Source organism: Podarcis vaucheri (genome assembly GCF_965113315.1).
Source record: "Podarcis vaucheri genome assembly, chromosome: 13".
Classification (NCBI taxonomy): Eukaryota; Metazoa; Chordata; class Lepidosauria; order Squamata; family Lacertidae; genus Podarcis; species Podarcis vaucheri.
Genome location: NC_138751.1, coordinates 9,859,878 through 9,880,367, shown reverse-complemented (window position 1 = coordinate 9,880,367; position 20,490 = coordinate 9,859,878). Strand labels below are relative to the sequence as shown.

Below are 20,490 nucleotides of genomic sequence, written 5' to 3'. Positions count from 1 at the left end.
TCTGGTCTTAGCGTAACTCCTCCTCCTACCCGTGATCACTGAGATCCGTTGTCCCAGTGCATCCCCCCCCCCCTGTGGAACATGCCCCAGCCATTTTGTGGGCTGGGGCCCACTCCCCGGCAGCCCTGACCCCTCCCCCTAAAAACAAAATAACACCTTAAACAAACAAACAAAACCAATAAAACAATACAAACAAAAAAATGTAAAAATTACAAAAACATCAAAATAAAAAAAAATAATAATTCCCCAAGCCCAACCAAACATCCATCCCACCCCCACCCCCCACATACAAAAAATCCAAAGAAAATTTTTAAAAACATTTTAAAAACACTCTGCGCCTCTCCGGCAGTAACAACTGTCCTAGTGAGGCCTGTCAGGCCCCGCCCTGGGCCAGGTGGTAAGTGGCAGGGAGGAGCAGGGCCCTCAGGCACTCACTCAGGGGACTCCTCCTGGGCAGCAGGCAGCAAGCAGTACACAGTCCTTATGAGGCTTCAGGCCCCGCCCCAGGCCAGATGGTAAGTGGCAAAAGCAGGGCCCTCAAGCACTCACTCAGGGGACTCCTCCTGGGCAGCAGGCAGCAAGCAGCAGGCAGTCCTTGTGAGGCCCCAGGCCCCGCCCCAGGCCAGATGGTAAGTGGCAAGAGCAGGGCCCTCAGGCACTCACTCAGGGGAGTCCTCCTGGGCAGCAGGCAGCAAGCAGCAGGCAGTCCTTGTGAGGCCCCAGGCCCCGCCCCAGGCCAGATGGTAAGTGGCAAGAGCAGGGCCCTCAAGCACTCACTCAGGGGACTCCTCCTGGGCAGCAGGCAGCAAGCAGCAGGCAGTCCTTGTGAGGCCCCAGGCCCCGCCCCAGGCCAGATGGTAAGTGGCAAAAGCAGGGCCCTCAAGCACTCACTCAGGGGACTCCTCCTGGGCAGCAGGCAGCAAGCAGCAGGCAGTCCTTGTGAGGCCCCAGGCCCCGCCCCAGGCCAGATGGTAAGTGGCAAGAGCAGGGCCCTCAGGCACTCACTCAGGGGAGTCCTCCTGGGCAGCAGGCAGCAAGCAGCAGGCAGTCCTTATGAGGCCCCAGGCCCCGCCCCAGGCCAGATGGTAAGTGGCAAGAGCAGGGCCCTCAAGCACTCACTCAGGGGACTCCTCCTGGGCAGCAGGCAGCAAGCAGCACGCAGTCCTTGTGAGGTTTCAGGCCCCGCCCCAGGCCAGATCATAAGTGGCAAGAGCAGGGCCCTCATGCACTCACTCAGGGGAGTCCTCCTGGGCAGCAGGCAGCAAGCAGCACGCAGTCCTTGTGAGGTTTCAGGCCCCGCCCCAGGCCAGATGGTAAGTGGCAAGAGCAGGGCCCTCATGCACTCACTCAGGGGAGTCCTCCTGGGCAGCAGGCAGCAAGCAGCACGCAGTCCTTGTGAGGTTTCAGGCCCCGCCCCAGGCCAGATGGTAAGTGGCAAGAGCAGGGCCCTCAAGCACTCACTCAGGGAGTCTTCCTGGGCAGCAGGCAGCAAGCAGCACGCAGTCCTTGTGAGGTTTCAGGCCCCGCCCCAGGCCAGATGGTAAGTGGCAAGAGCAGGGCCCTCATGCACTCACTCAGGGGACTCCTCCTGGGCAGCAGGCAGCAAGCAGCAGGCAGTCCTTGTGAGGCCCCAGGCCCCGCCCCAGGCCAGATGGTAAGTGGCAAGAGCAGGGCCCTCAGGCACTCACTCAGGGGAGTCCTCCTGGGCAGCAGGCAGCAAGCAGCACGCAGTCCTTATGAGGCCCCAGGCCCCGCCCAAAGCCAGATGGTAAGTGGCAAGAGCAGGGCCCTCAGGCACTCACTCAGGGGAGTCCTCCTGGGCAGCAGGCAGCAAGCAGCAGGCAGTCCTTGTGAGGCCCCAGGCCCCGCCCCAGGCCAGATGGTAAGTGGCAAGAGCAGGGCCCTCAAGCACTCACTCAGGGGACTCCTCCTGGGCAGCAGGCAGCAAGCAGCAGGCAGTCCTTGTGAGGCCCCAGGCCCCGCCCCAGGCCAGATGGTAAGTGGCAAAAGCAGGGCCCTCAAGCACTCACTCAGGGGACTCCTCCTGGGCAGCAGGCAGCAAGCAGCAGGCAGTCCTTGTGAGGCCCCAGGCCCCGCCCCAGGCCAGATGGTAAGTGGCAAGAGCAGGGCCCTCAGGCACTCACTCAGGGGAGTCCTCCTGGGCAGCAGGCAGCAAGCAGCAGGCAGTCCTTATGAGGCCCCAGGCCCCGCCCCAGGCCAGATGGTAAGTGGCAAGAGCAGGGCCCTCAAGCACTCACTCAGGGGACTCCTCCTGGGCAGCAGGCAGCAAGCAGCACGCAGTCCTTGTGAGGTTTCAGGCCCCGCCCCAGGCCAGATCATAAGTGGCAAGAGCAGGGCCCTCATGCACTCACTCAGGGGAGTCCTCCTGGGCAGCAGGCAGCAAGCAGCACGCAGTCCTTGTGAGGTTTCAGGCCCCGCCCCAGGCCAGATGGTAAGTGGCAAGAGCAGGGCCCTCAAGCACTCACTCAGGGGAGTCCTCCTGGGCAGCAGGCAGCAAGCAGCACGCAGTCCTTGTGAGGTTTCAGGCCCCGCCCCAGGCCAGATGGTAAGTGGCAAGAGCAGGGCCCTCATGCACTCACTCAGGGGAGTCCTCCTGGGCAGCAGGCAGCAAGCAGCACGCAGTCCTTGTGAGGTTTCAGGCCCCGCCCCAGGCCAGATGGTAAGTGGCAAGAGCAGGGCCCTCATGCACTCACTCAGGAAGTCCTCCTGGGCAGCAGGCAGCAAGCAGCAGGCAGTCCTTGTGAGGCCCCAGGCCCCGCCCCAAGCCAGATGGTAAGTGGCAAAAGCAGGGCCCTCAAGCACTCACTCAGGGGACTCCTCCTGGGCAGCAGGCAGCAAGCAGCAGGCAGTCCTTGTGAGGTTTCAGGCCCCGCCCCAGGCCAGATGGTAAGTGGCAAGAGCAGGGCCCTCATGCACTCACTCAGGGGAGTCCTCCTGGGCAGCAGGCAGCAAGCAGCACACAGTCCTTGTGAGGTTTCAGGCCCCGCCCCAAGCCAGGTGGTAAGTGGCAAGAGCAGGGCCCTCATGCACTCACTCAGGGGAGTCCTCCTGGGCAGCAGGCAGCAAGCAGCACACAGTCCTTGTGAGGTTTCAGGCCCCGCCCCAGGCCAGGTGGTAAGTGGCAAAAGCAGGGCCCTCATGCACTCACTCAGGGGAGTCCTCCTGGGCAGCAGGCAGCAAGCAGCACGCAGTCCTTGTGAGGTTTCAGGCCCCGCCCCAGGCCAGGTGGTAAGTGGCAAAAGCAGGGCCCTCAAGCACTCACTCAGGGGAGTCCTAATTTAACATCAGTATAAAAAATATACATACTGTACATTTAAAATCAACATGCTTTTGAAAAAGGTCCTCCTTCTGACAGGTAGAATGTCATGTTTAGAGTTGAGGTGAAACTACTCATGGCATTTCACAACCACTTCCAGCTCTGTCAAAATCACTCTTATGACAACTTTTTCTGTGCACAAAAAATAAAAAAATATTTTGTTTGTTTGTTTGTTTCAATTCCCTCCTCTTGCCCACACTCTCAGTTCCTCACAATTGCCCTCAGTTATGCCAACCAGTCAAATCTGGGTGGCTGTAAGGGACTCTGATCTGCTAGAATCAACTAAGGTTGCTGGAGGTCAGAAATTCTTCTGTCACCCTCAGTTCCCTACTTTTGCTCTCAGTGATACCAGCTAGCCATATCTGGGTGTGTGCACATTTAGATACTTATAAACTACTTTTGGAAAGCATTGAAGGAATGAGAGGAGTGGAGAGATGGGCTACAAGGAAAAGTTAGCATCCATTGATGGCGGTCAGGCCACTGTAAACATGAAGAACTGGCAAACAGCTATTTCAGGAGACTGAAACACTCACCATAAAACTGTAAACTCCACTGTAAGGGAGTGTATAAATGTCTGCAAAGCATTTCTTTGGGAGGAAGGTGTGTGGAAAATGGACCCATTTTAATCACTGCAGACCGAAACTTAAACAGGCAAAGGAGAGGGGTGATGTCTATAGACAGAGCAAGGGTAGCTAACCTGTGGTCCTACCAAAGTTAACCACCACTGATGTACAGAGATCCAAAGATACATTTTTGCCATCTTCTAAAAGGGTCCTTGGGCAAAATATATAACCACTTTTTCTAGTCGTTTTCTTGCTTTCCTCAACATGCTGACAGGTCTAGTGTGTATGTTTTATATATATATATATAAATAACAATTGGGGACTTCCAGCACTTGGCCAACTGCCTCCTGTCCTTAGTTATGGGTACAACATATTCCACTGTGGGGGGCAGTGGAATGTGGCTGAGTGGTAGAGCATTTGATTTGCATGCAGAAAGTCCTGGGTTCAATTGCTACCAACTTCATATAGGCCTGGGAAAGAGCGGAATAATCATCAGCTCCTAACCTGGAGATTGAATTTGAGACCCTCTGAATCTGACAGTGGCTGCTGGGAGCTGTGGTCCAAACATGTGGAGAGCATGGGTTGGAGAAGGCTGATCTATGCAAATTAACTCAGCTTTGTTCCACTTAAGAATGAACATCCTCCTCCCAAGGGACCTTTAAATAAAGCTTGTCTCACTAGTATTCTATGGAGAGGATGATGGAAGACACCCAGCCATGATAAGATTTAAGTGACACAATAACTGTATATTATAGATCTGGTGCTGATAGCTGCATCACACGAAGGTAAGGCATATTATAGCATATGATACTGCTTTGCTTTATAAAGGTATTCAGAATTTTCTTATTTTCATTATGGGCAAACACGTCAATTATTATTTTTTTTGAGAGAGATATCTAGGGTAGTATCAGTGCCAAGCTATAGGATTAAATTGTTAACTAGTGCAAAATTTTGGCAAATCAGCTTGTATTTACATATTTTTTTAAGTCTTCATGAAAAAATTCCCCTAATGTGCACATTTCTTCCTAATCTACATTTTTTTAAAGCAATTTATCATAATATAATTAACTTTGACATGTTATTGTCACCAATGTGTGCATTTTTATGGACTTTTTATCCAAGTATATTTACATTTGCACCCACTACTTGACTGGAGAACAGCATTCCAAAATTTCGAGAACTGAAATTTTTGAAAAGGACCCCCCCCCCCATTTATATGTTATTAGTTGTTTTGAAAGCCTTCAACAACACACATTTAACAACAATGTAATGTGAAGAATGTTGACGCTTTCCTTAACAAATTTGCTCCCACGCTTTTGCTGACTTGGTTGTCTTTTTCTGGTGATAATGTCATAGACCATTTTTTCTGCAACTATACTCCAATGATAAAACTTCATTGAGATTAGGTGCAGCTCCTTCCAGCTCCAGAGGGCATTCTGTCTGGACTGGTGTTAGTCATCTCCTTGTCTGTCACGGGTGTCTCTGATGTCTACATCATTGCCACCATCTTACACATGTACTCTATAAAAGGTCAGCAAAAGATGTTTCCAACCTGCGCTTCTCACGGCAGAGCTACATCCATGTTTTATGGCAGTGCAATATTCATGTACTCCTTGCCCAGACAGGGATGATATTGGTATGTCCAGAAGGGAGTTGCAGTCCTTACTGGAGCACTTACACCATTTTTGAACCCTTTTATTTATAGTCTAAGGAATGAGAAGGTCAATGAAGCCTTCAAAGACTATCTGAAGAGGAGGAAATCTGAACACGTGTGGTCTTTTTCTACAAAGTGGCTGGCAAATTAGGGAGGCTGTAGGGTGGTGAATTAGTGGCAGCAATGTTTGTAGTAGGTGATGGCCCTTTCCTTTGGTACAAAGATACAGATCCCATCTTCCCACTGACAATATCAAGGCAACCTACAACCTGTTATATGCCTACAGGAAAGCTGTATGTAGGACCTGAGTGCAGCAGCACCCAGAAAGCAGAGTGGTGGCTTAAAATTTACTCTCTCCCCTTTCAACTTATTTCTTTTACAATCCCCACCAAAATAATAATAATAATAATAAAATGGCAGAAATCCTTAACAATTTGGAATGGAATGGTAAACCTGCCATCGACCCAACATGCCTTTACCTACCCTAAAAAGTCACTCATTAATCCTGCCTTTTCTGGGGGACAACTGATCTCATGAACAGGTATGTGTCCAGCCCTGTATAAATATCAGGAAAACAGACATTTAACTGCATAATAAGGGATTTATCAGTGTGAGAGAGCATATCTATATATCTGTGTTTATCTGTTTGGCAGGACTATTATTTTTAAAGGATCAAATTGATGTAGAAACAGAATTAAGGCATGTGAATGAGATTTGAGCCAAAATCAACAGATCTGCTTGTTCCTATTTCAATTACATATAGTACATCTATAATACTCCCCCCTCCACCCCCCCCCAAAAACACCCTCAGATTAAAGGAGAAAGACTTGAGGGGTGAATGCCAGCTATGCTCTTTTAAAGGAAGACAGCTGAAGGCAGCCCTGTATCAGGAAATTTTTAATGTCTGATTTTTACAATTTTTATATATGCTGTAAGTGGCCCAGAGTGGCTGGGGAAAACCAGCCAGATGGGTGGGGTATAAATATATTATTATTATTATTATTATTATTATTATTATTATTATTATTATTACTATTACTATTTATAGCAGAATTTGACCACTTTTGCCATTATATTCATAGTATTCCCCCCTTTCCACCTATTGTCCTTTATGCACTGTGGCTGGACTCCAATTACACACTTTTTGAAATCTTATGATTGTTTCACAACCTACTTGGGCATAAAAGCTTCTACGAACTCTGGCTTCAAGCCACAGATGTCATACATGGTAATCTTCTGACCTGAGCTCTGTGATGGTTAGCAAAGCTGTTGTGGCAATTTCCTTCCACAATTCCATTGGCTCAGCTTGTGATTTTGGTAATCCAACCATTGTCACAGTGAAGTCAGACTCTCTTTGAGGGCAGAGGCAGTCACAATTATGTAATACCTCATCTCACGTGGTGAGATGAGGAATTACGGAGCCTGAGGCAAAGGGCATGATGTCACCTTCCCTCCAGCTACAGAAACCACCTATACTTAATCTAGGGTTAAAGCCCCACACTGGGCAAAAAGATTCTTGCATTGCAGGTGTTTTGACTAGATGACCCTTGTGGTCTCTTGATTCTATGACTCCGATTCTGAGTCAATGTATGAAACAGGAGGCTGAACTATATGCTTCCCTGGTCTGATCCAGGCAGGCTTGGCTTAACTTCATAATGATGATGATGAGGATGATGATACTTATCTATACTCATCTTTTGCCAGCAGATAACTCACGAAAGTCAAGACTTTATGCAGAACCAAACAGAGATCAATGAGTTTTTACTGCTGGGATTCACTGAGAACAGCAGACTAGAGATATTTTTCTTTGTCCTTTTCTTAATCATGTACCTGATGGCTGTAATGGGAAACATGATGATTATCACCATCACTCTCCTGGATTTATGCCTCAGGTCACCCATGTATTTCTTCCTCCGGAATTATGCCATCTTGGAAATTGGATACACCACTGCTGCCATCCCAAAGGCGTTGTTCAACCTTGCATCTGGCAGGAAAACAATCTCGTATGCTGGATGTATGACCCAATCATTTTTCTATTTCTTCCTGGGCACCACAGACTTCTTCCTGCTGACTGTGATGTCCTTTGACCGATATGTGGCCATCTGCAATCCCCTAAGGTACACCACCATCATGAATGAGAGGTTCTGCACACTTTTGGTGCTCTTCTCTTGGATTGGGTCATTTGCTGTGATGTTGGCTCAAACTTTGCTATATATTCAGTTTCCTATTTGTGGTTCAAACATCATTGACCATTTCTTCTGTGACAGCCAACCATTACTCCATCTTCTCTGTGGTGACACACATTTCTTGGAACTCTCCAACTTTATTATTTCGGTGTTTACAGTACTGGGGACTTTCGCTATCACTGTTGTGTCCTATGTCAATATAATCTCAACTGTTCTCCACATCCCAAGTGCTGCAGGGAGGCAGAAGGCCTTTTCCACCTGTGCTTCCCACGTCACCATTGTCACTGTCGCCTATGGAAGCTGCATCTCTATGTACGTCATACCTGAGCGGGATGGTGGGCAAAACTTCAACAAGATTGTGGCCATTCTTAACAATATGGTTTGTCCTCTAATGACCCCCTTTGTGTACAGCCTGAGGAACAGGCAGGTCCAAGATGCTTTGAAAAATGCTTTTGCCTGCAAGCATGTATTTAATAAAATGCAGAGAAACCCATGCAGTTTGAAATGATGGAAGGAAGGGGGAGTTATGAACTGGTTAAAATAGACCCATGATACTTCTTTGTTTCAGAAGTCCAAATAAATAGTTTTCTCGTTAAAACAAAAGCCTTCACTGGTGTGGAAAACCTCTGAATTATCACCAGATCCTTATTTCATATTCCGAAGATCATAGAATCATAGTTTTAGGCAGTGTTATTTTTCTATAAAAGAGAAGACAGACGTCATGGAGTTTGAAACAACGGGAGGAAGGGGAAGCGTGAACTGACTAAAATAGGCTCATGAAACATTTTGTGGTATATCTGAAGCCCAAATAAACCAATTTCTTTTAAAACAATCATTGGTTTCCAAAAGTCAATGAACTTGGCATTTCATGTGTGCCGCTTGAATTTCAAGCAACAGAAAACTCTGTTCTACATAACTGGATACTGGTAATCACTCTTACTCCCAGTATGGTTGTTTTAAGAAAACTTAAGCTTTTTGTGGACATTGTGTTTTTATTTCTTTCACACATACCAATCACTGTATCTTTTTCTAGGAAGAACTCTTTACTTTAGAAGATTAAATAGCCCTTTAAGTGCCACTAGGGGGCAGCAAATATAACAAAATGCTATGCAGTTTTGTCAGCACAACAACCGTCTGAGGCAGGAAGCCTGTGCCCCTGTTCATATATTCTGCCAGGGTGGTTCCAAGTCACTGGTCACACCTAAAGCATACATTTAATGCACTCTTATACCACTTTAAAAACCATGGCTTTCCCCAAAGATTCCTGGGACCTGCAATTTACTAAGGGTGCTGGGAATTGCAGGTCTGCAAAGGTTTGACTAGCAACCCTCATGCGACCTCCGTTCTTGTGCAAACTGGGCCTTCTGGTTGGAATACCCTATTGTGAAAATGGACCCATTTTTAATCACTGTAGACCATCACTGAAACAGGCAAAGGACAGGGGGCGATGCCTATAGACAGAGCAAGGGTAGCTAACCTCTTGTCCTACCAAAGTTAACCACCACTGATGTACAGAGATCCAAAGATACATTTTTGCCATCTTCTAAAAGGGTCCTTGGGCAACATATATAACCACTCTTTCTAGTTGTTTTCTTGCTTTGCTCAACATGCTGACAGGTCCAGTGTGTGTGTGTGTGTGTGTGTGTGTGTGTGTGTGTGTGTGTAACAATTGGGGACTTCCTGCACTTGGCCAATTGTTTTCTGTCCTTAGTTATGGGTGCAACACATTCCACTGTGGGGGGCAGGGAGGGCTGAGTGGCAGAGCATCTGATTTGCACAGTCCTGGGTTCAATTCAGGGGTGGCGACTTATAAAAAATTTTGGGGGGGGGCCATACCGGGGTCCTGCCGCTGGTTCGCTCGGGTAGCCGGGAGAACGCAGTTCGAGGTGGCGGTGTTGGGGAGAGACCCTCGCTCAGGGCGCCACAAGACTTGGTGGCCGGCGGCCTATCTGGGGGGTTTTGGAGCGTACTTCGGCGGAGCGATTGCGGAGGAGGGGGCTTGTTGCCGGATTCTTCAGCTGGGCCGGAGATCCGCTGCTGGGGGGTCCCTGGGCCGAGTTGTGAGCACAGCCTGCTGAAGGGAGATCCAGCCGATTGCGCGACGGGGACGGCCGGGGCTCTCCGGCTAGGGCGCGCGGCTGGCTGGCTGACTGGTTGGCGAGGGAGCAGGTGGGGAGGAGGCGGGGGTTACAGCTCCCTCGGGAGTGCATTTCTTTTTTTATATAAATTGTTTATTAGATTTTCACATTTTATAACGACATCCCACACACAAAACAGACAAAGACAAAAACATGTATAATTTCAAAACCTTACTTTCTTAACCTTGTTCCTTGACTTCCCCCCACCCCCCTTCATACATCCCAATTCCCATAATTAAGTCAGCAAGTTGTTATTTCTCCTCCTTACCATATTAATATTACATCTCTTATGAAAATTAAGTTCTTTCCTAAGGTGGACCCAAGTTCCCTTCCATCGATTTCCCATTTTTATATTAAATATGGATCATACTAGCTAAACCCAAAGGTCATAAACATTTTTAAAATTCTGTTTTCCCCTCCCTCCCATCCCCAGTTTCCGTCCCTTCCCAAGTACGTGTCCACAATAACAGTTCTTAGCCTGGATTCCTCACATCCGAGGCCTTCAAGTCTCTTTCAGTCCCTCTCTGCCGGTTTTGTTGGTAGTCCTTTGTGTTGGTCATCGAATCTCGAAGGAGTTCTATCCCAATCAAACCAGGTTTTCTTCCCACAAGAATACTTGATGACAGCTGCTGCAAAAGTTCCATCAATCCTTCCTATTCAGAGTGGAGGCCCCAATCATATTTCTTCTTTCTTTTAAGTTCCTGTATTCCCAATACTCCAGGGGCCTCCTCCTTCATCTTTCGTATCTTTCGCAGATTTGTAATCCATGTAATCCAAGGGTCTTCTTCCTTATAATCCACTAGTGTGGGCTTCTGGTTGGTACTTTCCATCTGTATTTTCTCTATTCCTTGCTTACTCTCCTTCAGTTCTTGAGATAGCTCTTCTAATTCAGCTGCAGATTTTTTCTCAATCAAGTCCTTAGTGCATTCAGCATAGCTACTTGTTCCAGAAGTCAAGGTCATAAGTTGTTTGTTCATAGCCAGACTCTGCTCTTGTAAAATTCCCACGAGGAGAAACATTCTTTCTATCTCTGCTAGTAACTTTCCATTTGCAGCCATTGTAATGTCTCAGAATTCCCCCTAGAGGGATTCTGGTTACTTAGTAGTCTTTTTCCAACAGTCCTTTACCTCGTTGTTTGTTTCTTTGTTTCCAACAACTTTAATTCAATTATAACACATTTAGTCCAGAGAGATCTTAAGTAACAAGTTTTTTTTAACTTTAAACTGCCCGTTTGACAGCTTTGGCAGCTGTCAAACTCCTTATTCCTCTTCAACAGACTCAGACACAGGGCGCTCCCGGGTCCGGGAGGGGGGGGTTGCACACAAAAAAAGAAAAACTTCTAAAGTTCCGCTCTCACACTCCAGCTCAAAACTTCTTTTATCAAATCGTGGAAGTTAATATATTTTAGCTCGTACCGAGCAGGGTGGACTCTCCACCTTAGTTCTCCTGTTCTTGCTTTAGATCATTTGTAGGAGGGGAGGTGCGGACTTCCCTTTAACACATCCCCCGGTCGTGCCGAATTCAAAAATAAGCATTTTAAAGTCCGAATTCCGTTCTACTCACGGGTTGTTTCTTTTCAGGTCCAAATTTAGGGGGAAAAGTCAGCGCTCTCCGGCCATGGCTCACGGCTTCGCTCCACTGAAGTAGCGGTCTACTCCCAGCACCACGCCACTCTCCATACCCTCTCCGAAGCCTTTAAAAAGGCTCTTCGTGGGTCGGAGGGGGCGCTTAAGGTGCCGACCGAGTCACCAAGTCCACAGGCTTCAGCGCCTGCGGTTTCTGAGGGTCTTCGCGTCGCCGTCGCGGCAAGACCCGTCTCCAGCAGAGCCGATTCCCTCCGGAGCTCGGAGGGAATCCACCATTAGCCGATCGCGCTAACCCGGAAGTCCCTCGGGAGTGCATTTCCACAAGGGTGCGATGATGTCACAAGGACAAGAAAGGCACGCGATATGGACTATTGCGAGCAGGGCGATGCAAAGCTCCAGAGTTGCCTGCGCTTCAGCCCTCGGATCACAAACTGCAGTTCTTTTCCAGGTTGCTGTCTCGATTTTACATCTGACCGAGCCTCTCTGAATCGTGGCTTGTTTGTGAATCTTTGTGCAAGTATTTCTAAATTTTGCTTTCTTTGTGCAAAAAATAAAATAAAATAAAAAAGGACGACCTGACGTTATTTCCTCTATTTCACGAGGAAAGCACCAACTCTCCAAAAGCGCGCGCAACCCAGCCCTAGACAGTGGCGTAGTGTGGGTTGTCAGCACCCGGGGCAAGGCAAGTAATTTGCGCCCCTAACCCGTGGATTTTAGCACTCAAGTGCAAGCGCGCCCTCGGATTTTTCCGGTAACACTTGACTTTATAGAATCATAGAATCGTAGAGTCGGAAGGGACCCGATGGTCATCTAGTCCAACCCCCTGTGGTGATGATGATGATGATACATTTTATTTATACCCCGCCCTCCCCAGCCAGAGCCGGGCTCAGGGCGGCTAACACCGGTAAAATTACAATAGAAACATAATGGGGGGAGGGACCAATTTAAAATACAGGTTAAAATGCAATTTGAAAAGCAGCCTCATTTTAAAAGTAGCCCACATATCAAAACTGTAAGGGGAGGGAAGACATAAGGGTCCCACTGAGTCCAAACCAAAGGCCAGGTGGAACAGCTCTGTCTTGCAGGCCCTGAGGAAAGATGCAGGACCACGCAGCTGTCCCGTGCGGGGATCGAACCTGCAACCTTGACATCCCTATTTCCATAGGGTTTGGGTTTCCGAGTGGCTAGGGAAACCAAGCTGGATGGGGAGGGGAAGCCACAAACATGAGAGACCAAACTGCGGGAAGCAGTGGAAGACAGGAGTGCCTGGCGTGCTCTGGTCCAGGGGGTCACGAAGAGTCAGACACGACTAAATGACTAAACAACAACAATAATAATAATGTATGAAGTTACATTGAAAGACCTACATTGGCTCCCTGTACGTTTCTGAGCACAATTCAAAGTGTTGGTGTTGACCTTTAAAGCCCTAAACGGCCTCGGCCCAGTAGACCTGAAGGAGCGTCTCCACCCCCATCATTCTGCCCGGACACTGAGGTCCAGCGCCGAGGGCCTTCTGGCAGTTCCCTGCCTGCAAGAAGTGAGGTTACAGGGAAGTAGGCAGAGGGCCTTCTCAGTAGTGGCACCTGCCCTGTGGAACGCCCTCCCACCAGATGTCAAAGAGAAGAACAACTACCAGACTTTTAGAAGACATCTGAAGGCAGCCTTGTTTAGGGAAGCTTTTAATGTTTGACGTATTAATATTTTTTTGGAAGCCGCCCAGAGTGGCTGGGGAAGCCCAGCCAGATGAGCAGGGTATAAATAATTTATTTTTATTTTTATTTGACACCCCCCAAGCCAAGGAGATAAGTAACTCTACAACTTCACAAGTCATCTGAAGGGAAGTTTTTTTAAATGTTTCATGTTTTATTATATTTTTATCCAAGGTGACTGGGGCAGCCCAGTCAGATGGGAAGGGTATAAATAATAAAATTATTACTATTATTATTATTATTATGGAATAGGGCGTCTCAATTTTCTTTGATGAAATGTTGCAAGGTATTCCGATTAATGCTTTTTATAGGATATTGGACACAGTGCGAGTTTATGGCTGCCAAGTATTGGCCTGAAAGAAAGCGCAGCCGGCGTCAGGGAACTGCTGGAGGATGGAGCTTGCAAGTGTTAGAATGCAAAATGCGGACAGGTTCAGGCACGCAAGAAGGTGGGGGAAAGGGGAGCCCGGATGGCTCAGTTTAAGAGCACGGCGCTGATAAGGCCAAGGTTGCAGGTTCGATCCCTTGTAGGTGGGCAGCGGCGTATTACTGCATTGCAGCGGGTGGGACTAGATGACCCTCGGCTCCCTTCCAGCTCGACAGATTCTATGAAAGCGCATGGAGCGCGGAAGTTGCATTGCAAGTAGTACGCGGGGGGGGGCACAAGGGTTGCAGAGAGAGAGAGGGGGAGGGGGGAACTGGCCCTCCGCTGGACAACTGACCCGGCCGGGCTCTGTTTCCCAGGGAAGCAAGAAGTTGCAATCCAAAGTTGCAGAAGCGCCCTGCTCCTTCTTCCGCGGAGGGAAACGCTCCTGCGGAGGCGAGAGGCAGCAAGGAGGCGACGAGGTGAGGCTTTTGTGAGGTAGGGAGAGGAAAGACGCGGGAGGGAACCCAAGGAGGATTTGCACGAGAGGGAATGAAGGGGAAACACGCCTCCCACGCGGAGCACTTTCCCCCGGGAAATGCACGGGGTGGGGTCGTGGCTGATCCGTGCTGCGCGCTCACGTCGTGCGGCCCAAAGTGCTGCAGGATCGCCAATGCAAGACCCCCTTTTAAAACCTTCCCCTCCCCCAGCTCTGGAAAAAAAGGGGGAAGGGGATGGCGTCAGGGTGCGGAAGCTGCCCGTGCCCGGCCAGTCGTCGGTGGCAGCGCCAGCGCTGCTGCAGCGGCTGCTCCTCCTGCGAGCAGTGAGTGGAGCGCAGCCGCAGCGGCAGCGGGGGGCGCGTGCGCGCCAAGGCGCAAAGCTGGCGGTGGCTGCGGGGAGCCCGGCGGAGGAAGGAACTTGTCCCTTCCCTCTGGACTCGCGCCCCCCGCAGATGTTGCGCCCAGTGCGGCTGGCACCCCTGGCACCCCCCACGCTACGCCACTGGCCCTAGAAAGTTTGCATCAGCCTCGTCCGTCCCCAGAGCGCTGCAATCCTGTTGCCTGTATCCCCCAATGGGAGTCGCAGCTGGAACGATCCTCTTTCCTCTTCCTCCTCTCTCGGTGCGCAAAGCCAGCCACGCTCCGCCTTACCGATTGTGCCTCGGCATGTGAGCAGAGGATCCCATTTCAGCACCGCGCTCTTGCCCTCGGGCTGATGCTCAGGTGGCTCTCGGTGACCTCTTCCCCCCGCCCCTCCCCATGCGATCTGATCTCTCCCCTCCCTCCACCCAGAAACTCCTCCCCTCCCCTCTCAAGCTTCCTCGGCAGCGGCGCTCTGCTGGAGGGGCGCCCAAGATTATTGGGGGCGGAGCCCCCCCAAACGAATTTTTGAGGGGGCTCGGGCCCCCTCAGGCCCCATGGAGTCGGCTCCTATGGTTCAATTGCTACCAATTTCAGATAGGCCTGGGAAAGACTGGAATAATCATCAGCTCCTAACCTGGATATTGAATTTGGGTCGCTCTGAATCTGGCAGTGGCTGCTCGGAGCTGTGCTCCAAACGTGGAGAGCACGGGTTGGAGAAGGCTAATCTGTGCAAATTAATGCAGCTTTATTCCATTTAAGAATGAACATCCTCCTCCCAGGGGACCTTTAAATAAAGCTTGTCTCACTAGTATTCTATGGAGAGGATGATGGAAGACACCCAGCCATGATCAGATTTAAGTGACACAGGAAATCTATATTATAGATCTGGTGGTGATAGCTGCATCATACCAAGGTAAGGCATATTATAGCATATTATACTGCTTTGCTTTATAAAGGTATTCAGAGTTTTCTTATTTTCATTATGGGCAAACACGTTAATTATTCCTTTCTTTGAGAGAGAGATATCTAGGGTAGTATCAGTGCCAAGCAATCTGTTTATATAGCTAACAAGTACAAAAGTTTGGCAAATCAGCAAGTCTTCATGAAAAAAGTTCTCTTAATGTGCACATTTCTTCCTAATCTACATGTTTTTTAAAGCAATTTATTATAATATAATGAACTTTGACATGTTATTGTCACCAATGTGTGCATTTTTATGGACTTTTTATCCTAGTATATGCACATCTGTACCCACTACTTTGCTGGAGAACCACATTCCACAATTTCGAGAACTGAAATTTTTGAAAAGCCCCCCCCCGTTTATGTGTTATTAGTTGTTTTGAAAGCCTTCAACAACACACATTTAACAACAATGTAATGTGAAAAATGTTGATGCTTTCCTTAACAACTTTGCTCCCACGCTTTTGCTGACTGGGTTGTCCTTCTGTGGTGATAATGTCATAGACCATTTTTTCTGCAACTATGCTCCAATGATAAAGTTCCTTGAAATCAGGTGCAGCTCCTTCTGGCTCTGGAGGACATTCTGTGTGGACCGGTGTTAGTCACCTCCTTTTCTGTCATGGGTCTCTCTGATGTCTACATCATTGTCACCATCTTGCACATGTACTCCATAAAAGGTCAGCAAAAGATGTTTCCAACCTGCGCTTCTCACAGCAGAGCCACATCCATCTTTTATGGCAGTGCAATATTCATGTACTCCTTGCCCAGCCAGTCAATGAAGCCTTCAAAGACTATCTGAAGAGGAGGAAATCTGAACACGTGTGGTCCTTTTTTACAAACTGGCTGGCAAATTAGGGAGGCTCTAGGGTGGTGAATTAGTGGCAGCAATGTTTGTAGTAGGTTGATGGCCCTTTCCTTTGGTACAAAGATACAGATCCCATCTTCCCACTGACAATATCAAGACAACCTACAACCTGTTATATGCCTACAGGAAAGCTGTATGTAGGACCTGAGTGCAGCAGCACCCAGAAAGCAGAGTGGTGGCTAAAAATTTCCTCACTCCCCTTTCAACTTATTTCTTTTACACCCCCCCCCCAAAACAACAACAACAACAACAACAACAACAACAACACATTTTTATTGCAGAAATCCTTAGCAATTTGGAATGGAATGGTAAACCTGCCATCCACCCAACATGCCTTTACCTACCCTAAAAAGTCACTCATAAATCCTGCCTTTTCTGGGGGACAACTGATCTCATGAACAGGTATGTGTCCAGCCCTGTATGTATATCAGGAAAGCACTCATTTAACTGCATAATAAGGGATTTATCAGTGTGTGAGAGCATATCTGGCAGGACTATTATTTTTAAAGGATCAAATTGATGTAGAAACAGAATTAAGGTATGTGAATGAGATGTGAGCCAAAATCCTATTTCGATTACATATAGTGCATCTATAATACTCCCCCCTCCCTCTCCCGAAAAAACACCCTCATGTTGAAGGGGAAAGACTTGAGGGGGTCAATGCCAGCTATGCTCTTTTGAAGGAAGACAACTGAAGGCAGCCCTGTATCAGGAAATTTTTAATGTCTGATGTTTTACAATTTTTATATATGCTGTAAGTGGCCCAGTGTGGCTGGGCAAACCCAGCCAGATGGGTGGGGTATAAATATTTTTCGTTATTATTATTATTACTATTTACAGCAGAATTTGACCACTTTTGCCATTATATTCATAATATTCCCTCCCTTCCACCTGTGTTCCTTTAGGTACAGTGGCTGGACTCCAATTACACACTTTTTGAAATCTTAGAGCTCTCTCACAACCATTTTGGGCAGGAAGGCTTCTATGTACTCTGACTTCAAGCCACAGACGCCGTACATGGTAATTTTCTGATCTAAGCTCCGTGATGGTTAGCAAAGCTGTTGTAGCAATTTCCTGCCTCAATCCCATTGGCTCATATTGTGATTTTGGTAATCCAACCATTGTCACAGTGAAGTCAGACTCTCTTTCAGGGCAGAGGCAGTCACAATACAATGGACATGGTGTGATGAGGTATTACGGAGCATGGGGCAAAAGGGCATGATGTCACCTTCCCTCCAGCTACAGAAACTGCCTATACTGTGGCAGCTGACTCTTACATCAACACTGGTGAAACAGTGAAGTCCTCTGCCAAACTTTAGCTGAAGGAATATATGGCAGGGCTTGTGGTATCCACAACTCTATCCTCAACATTGCACTGATACCGTTCAGCTTCTTGTTCCATAAGGTAACTGCCTCACTCAGCCTAAGTTAGGACCAACCATGGTGATGTGCAAATTCATTAACAGTCTTCCTCACACACTATCTTACAAACACAGTTATTAAGTCTTCATTAAGTGGAAGTACTAACCATTTGTGTGAATGTCAATTACCAATAAATATTGGTGGTCCCAATTAATTTCTTTTCAGATATGTTGTCAGACAAGGACTTTGCAAGTGATCAGTTCAGTATTTGCATGTGCTTGACTCTTTGCATGTGTGCTTTGGATAAAAATGGCACTTGTAAATGGACATTTTCCCTCTATCTTTGCAGGTATAGTCAGTTGAATCCAGTTGTGTGAATTTCCACAGATTATTTAGCTCAGCTGGAAGAGCATGAGACTTTTAATCTTAGGGGCTTGGGTTCAGGTCAAACACTGGGCAAAAGGATTTTTGCATTGCAGGTGTTTTGACTAGATGACCCTTGTGGTCCCTTTCAACTCTGTGATTCTATGAATCCGATTCTGAGTCAATGTATGAAACAGGAGGCTGAACTTTATGATTCTGTGGTCTGATCCAGGCAGGCTTCGCTTAACTTCATAATGATAATGATAATAATGCTACTTATCTATACTCATCTTTTGCCAGCAGATAACTCATGAAAGTCAAGACTTTATGGAGAACCAAACAAAGATAAATGAATTTCTACTGCTGGGATTCACTGAGAATGGCAAACTAGAGATATTTTTCTTTGTCCTTTTCTTAATCATGTACCTGATGGCTGTAACGGGAAACATGATGATTATCACCATCACTCTCATGGATTTCCGCCTCAGGACACCCATGTATTTCTTCCTCCGGAATTATGCCATCTTGGAAATTGGATACACCACTGCTGCCATCCCAAAGGCGTTGTTCAACCTTGCATCTGGCAGGAAAACAATCTCGTATGCTGGATGTATAAGCCAATTATTTTTCTATTTCTTCCTGGGCACCACAGATTTCTTCCTGCTGACTGTGATGTCCTTTGACCGATATGTGGCCATCTGCAACCCCCTAAGATACACCACCATCATGAACGAGAAGTTCTGCACACTTTTGGTGCTCTTCTCTTGGATTGGGTCACTTGCTGTGATTTTGGCTCAAACTCTGCTATATGTTCAATTTCCTGTTTGTGGCTCCAACATCATTGACCATTTCTTCTGCGACAGCAAAGCATTACTCCATCTTCTCTGTGGTGACACACATTTCCTAGAGCTCTCCAGCTTTATTCTTTCGGTGTTTACGCTACTGGGGACTTTAGCTATCACCGTTGTGTCCTATGTGAATATAATCTCAACTGTTCTCCACATCCCAAATGCTGCAGGGAGGCAGAAGGCCTTTTCCACCTGTGCTTCCCACATCACCATTGTCACTGTCACCTATGGAAGCTGCATCTCTATGTACGTCATACCTGAACGAGATGGTGGGCAAAACTTCAACAAGGTTGTGGCCGTTCTTAACAATGTGGTTTGTCCTCTAATGACCCCCTTTGTGTACAGCCTGAGGAACAGGCAGGTCCAAGATGCTTTGAAAAATGCTTTTGCCTACAAGCATGTATTTAATAAAATGGAGAGAAACTCATGCAGTTTGAAATGATTGAAGGAATGGGAGTTATGAACTGGTTAAAACAGACCCATGATACTTCCTATGGAGTTTCAGAAGCCCAAATAAGTAGTTTTCTTGTTAAAACAAAAGCCTTCATTGGTGTGGAAAACCTCTGAATTATCACCAGATCCTTATTTCATAGTCAGAAGAACATAGAATCAGAGTTTTAGGCAGTGTTATTTTTCTATAAAAAGAGATGCCAGAGCCCATCATGAACCTCTCCCTTGCTCTCTTATAATGGCCATGGTGCCCACCTAAGAGTTGCCAGAACTGAGTTTTGATGAACTTTGGCTGACAAGGACCCTCGTAGCTTCGGGACCACCTCTCCTGGTATGTCCCACAGAGGACCTTTCAGTCTTCAAATAAAAACATATTGGAGATCCCAGGCCACAGGGAGGTTAGGCTGGCCTCGACCAGAGCCAGGGCTTTTTCGGCCGTGGCCCATATCTGGTGGAATGCTCTGTCACAAGAGACTAGGGCCCTGCCGGACTTGACATCTTTCTGCAGAGCCTGCAAGACAGAGCTGTACTGCCAGGCCTTTGGCCAAGCCACAGTCTATCCCCCTCTCTCCTTTATCTAATCCTCATAGAACTCTAACCCAATGGTTGCCATTAATTTGATTCTGAACTCACTTTAGAATGAATGTTTTTTTTTATTAATTGACTGTGTGATTTTATGTACACTGTACTATTTTTTGTTGTTGTTACCCGCTCTTAGCCCAACTTTGGCCGGGGAGGGTGGGATACAAATAAAAATTTATTATTATTATTTATATATAAAAAAACCTGGTTCGAGGCCTTGTAGGTCAAATCTGCATCCAGGGCTGGAAATCTAGAGCAAGCCAACCTGGAACATATGTGGCCATTCATGGTAGGAAGCATTCACCACAACACTTTGCTCCGATGGAAGCTGCATCTCTATGTACAGTGGTACCTCGGGATAAGTACTTAATTCGTTCCGGAGGTCCGTTCTTAACCTGAAGCTGTTCTTAACCTGAAGCATCATTTTAGCTAATGGGGCCTCCTCCTGCCGCCGCGCCACCAGAGCATGATTTCTGTTCTCATCCTCAGTTCTTAACCTGAGGTAATATTTCTGGGTTAGCGGAGTCTGTAACCTCAAGCGTATGTAACCTCAAGCGTATTTAACCCGAGGTACCACTGCACATGAAACCAGAGCAGTACAGCCTTTCAATAAGGTTGTGGCTGTTCTCAACATTGTGGTTTGTCCTCTTATGACCACTT

General features: G+C 47.5%; 2 protein-coding genes across 2 annotated transcripts; both read left to right on the top strand.

The window, feature by feature from the left end:
- Positions 1-7,378: 7,378 nt before the first annotated feature.
- On the top strand, positions 7,379-8,248 carry LOC309517566 (olfactory receptor 6E1-like; the record flags this gene model as incomplete). The annotated part of the gene is made up of 1 exon (XM_082196783.1): positions 7,379-8,248. One exon carries the CDS (start codon positions 7,379-7,381, stop codon positions 8,246-8,248), a length of 870 nt encoding a protein of 289 aa, XP_082052909.1.
- A 6,983-nt stretch (positions 8,249-15,231) lies between these two features.
- On the top strand, positions 15,232-19,240 carry LOC309517565 (olfactory receptor 6C65-like; the record flags this gene model as incomplete). Its single annotated transcript, XM_082196782.1, has 2 exons — positions 15,232-15,313; positions 18,254-19,240. The coding sequence occupies exon 2, from the start codon at positions 18,278-18,280 to the stop codon at positions 19,238-19,240; it is 963 nt and encodes a 320-aa protein (XP_082052908.1). The 5' UTR covers positions 15,232-15,313; positions 18,254-18,277.
- Positions 19,241-20,490: the final 1,250 nt, after the last annotated feature.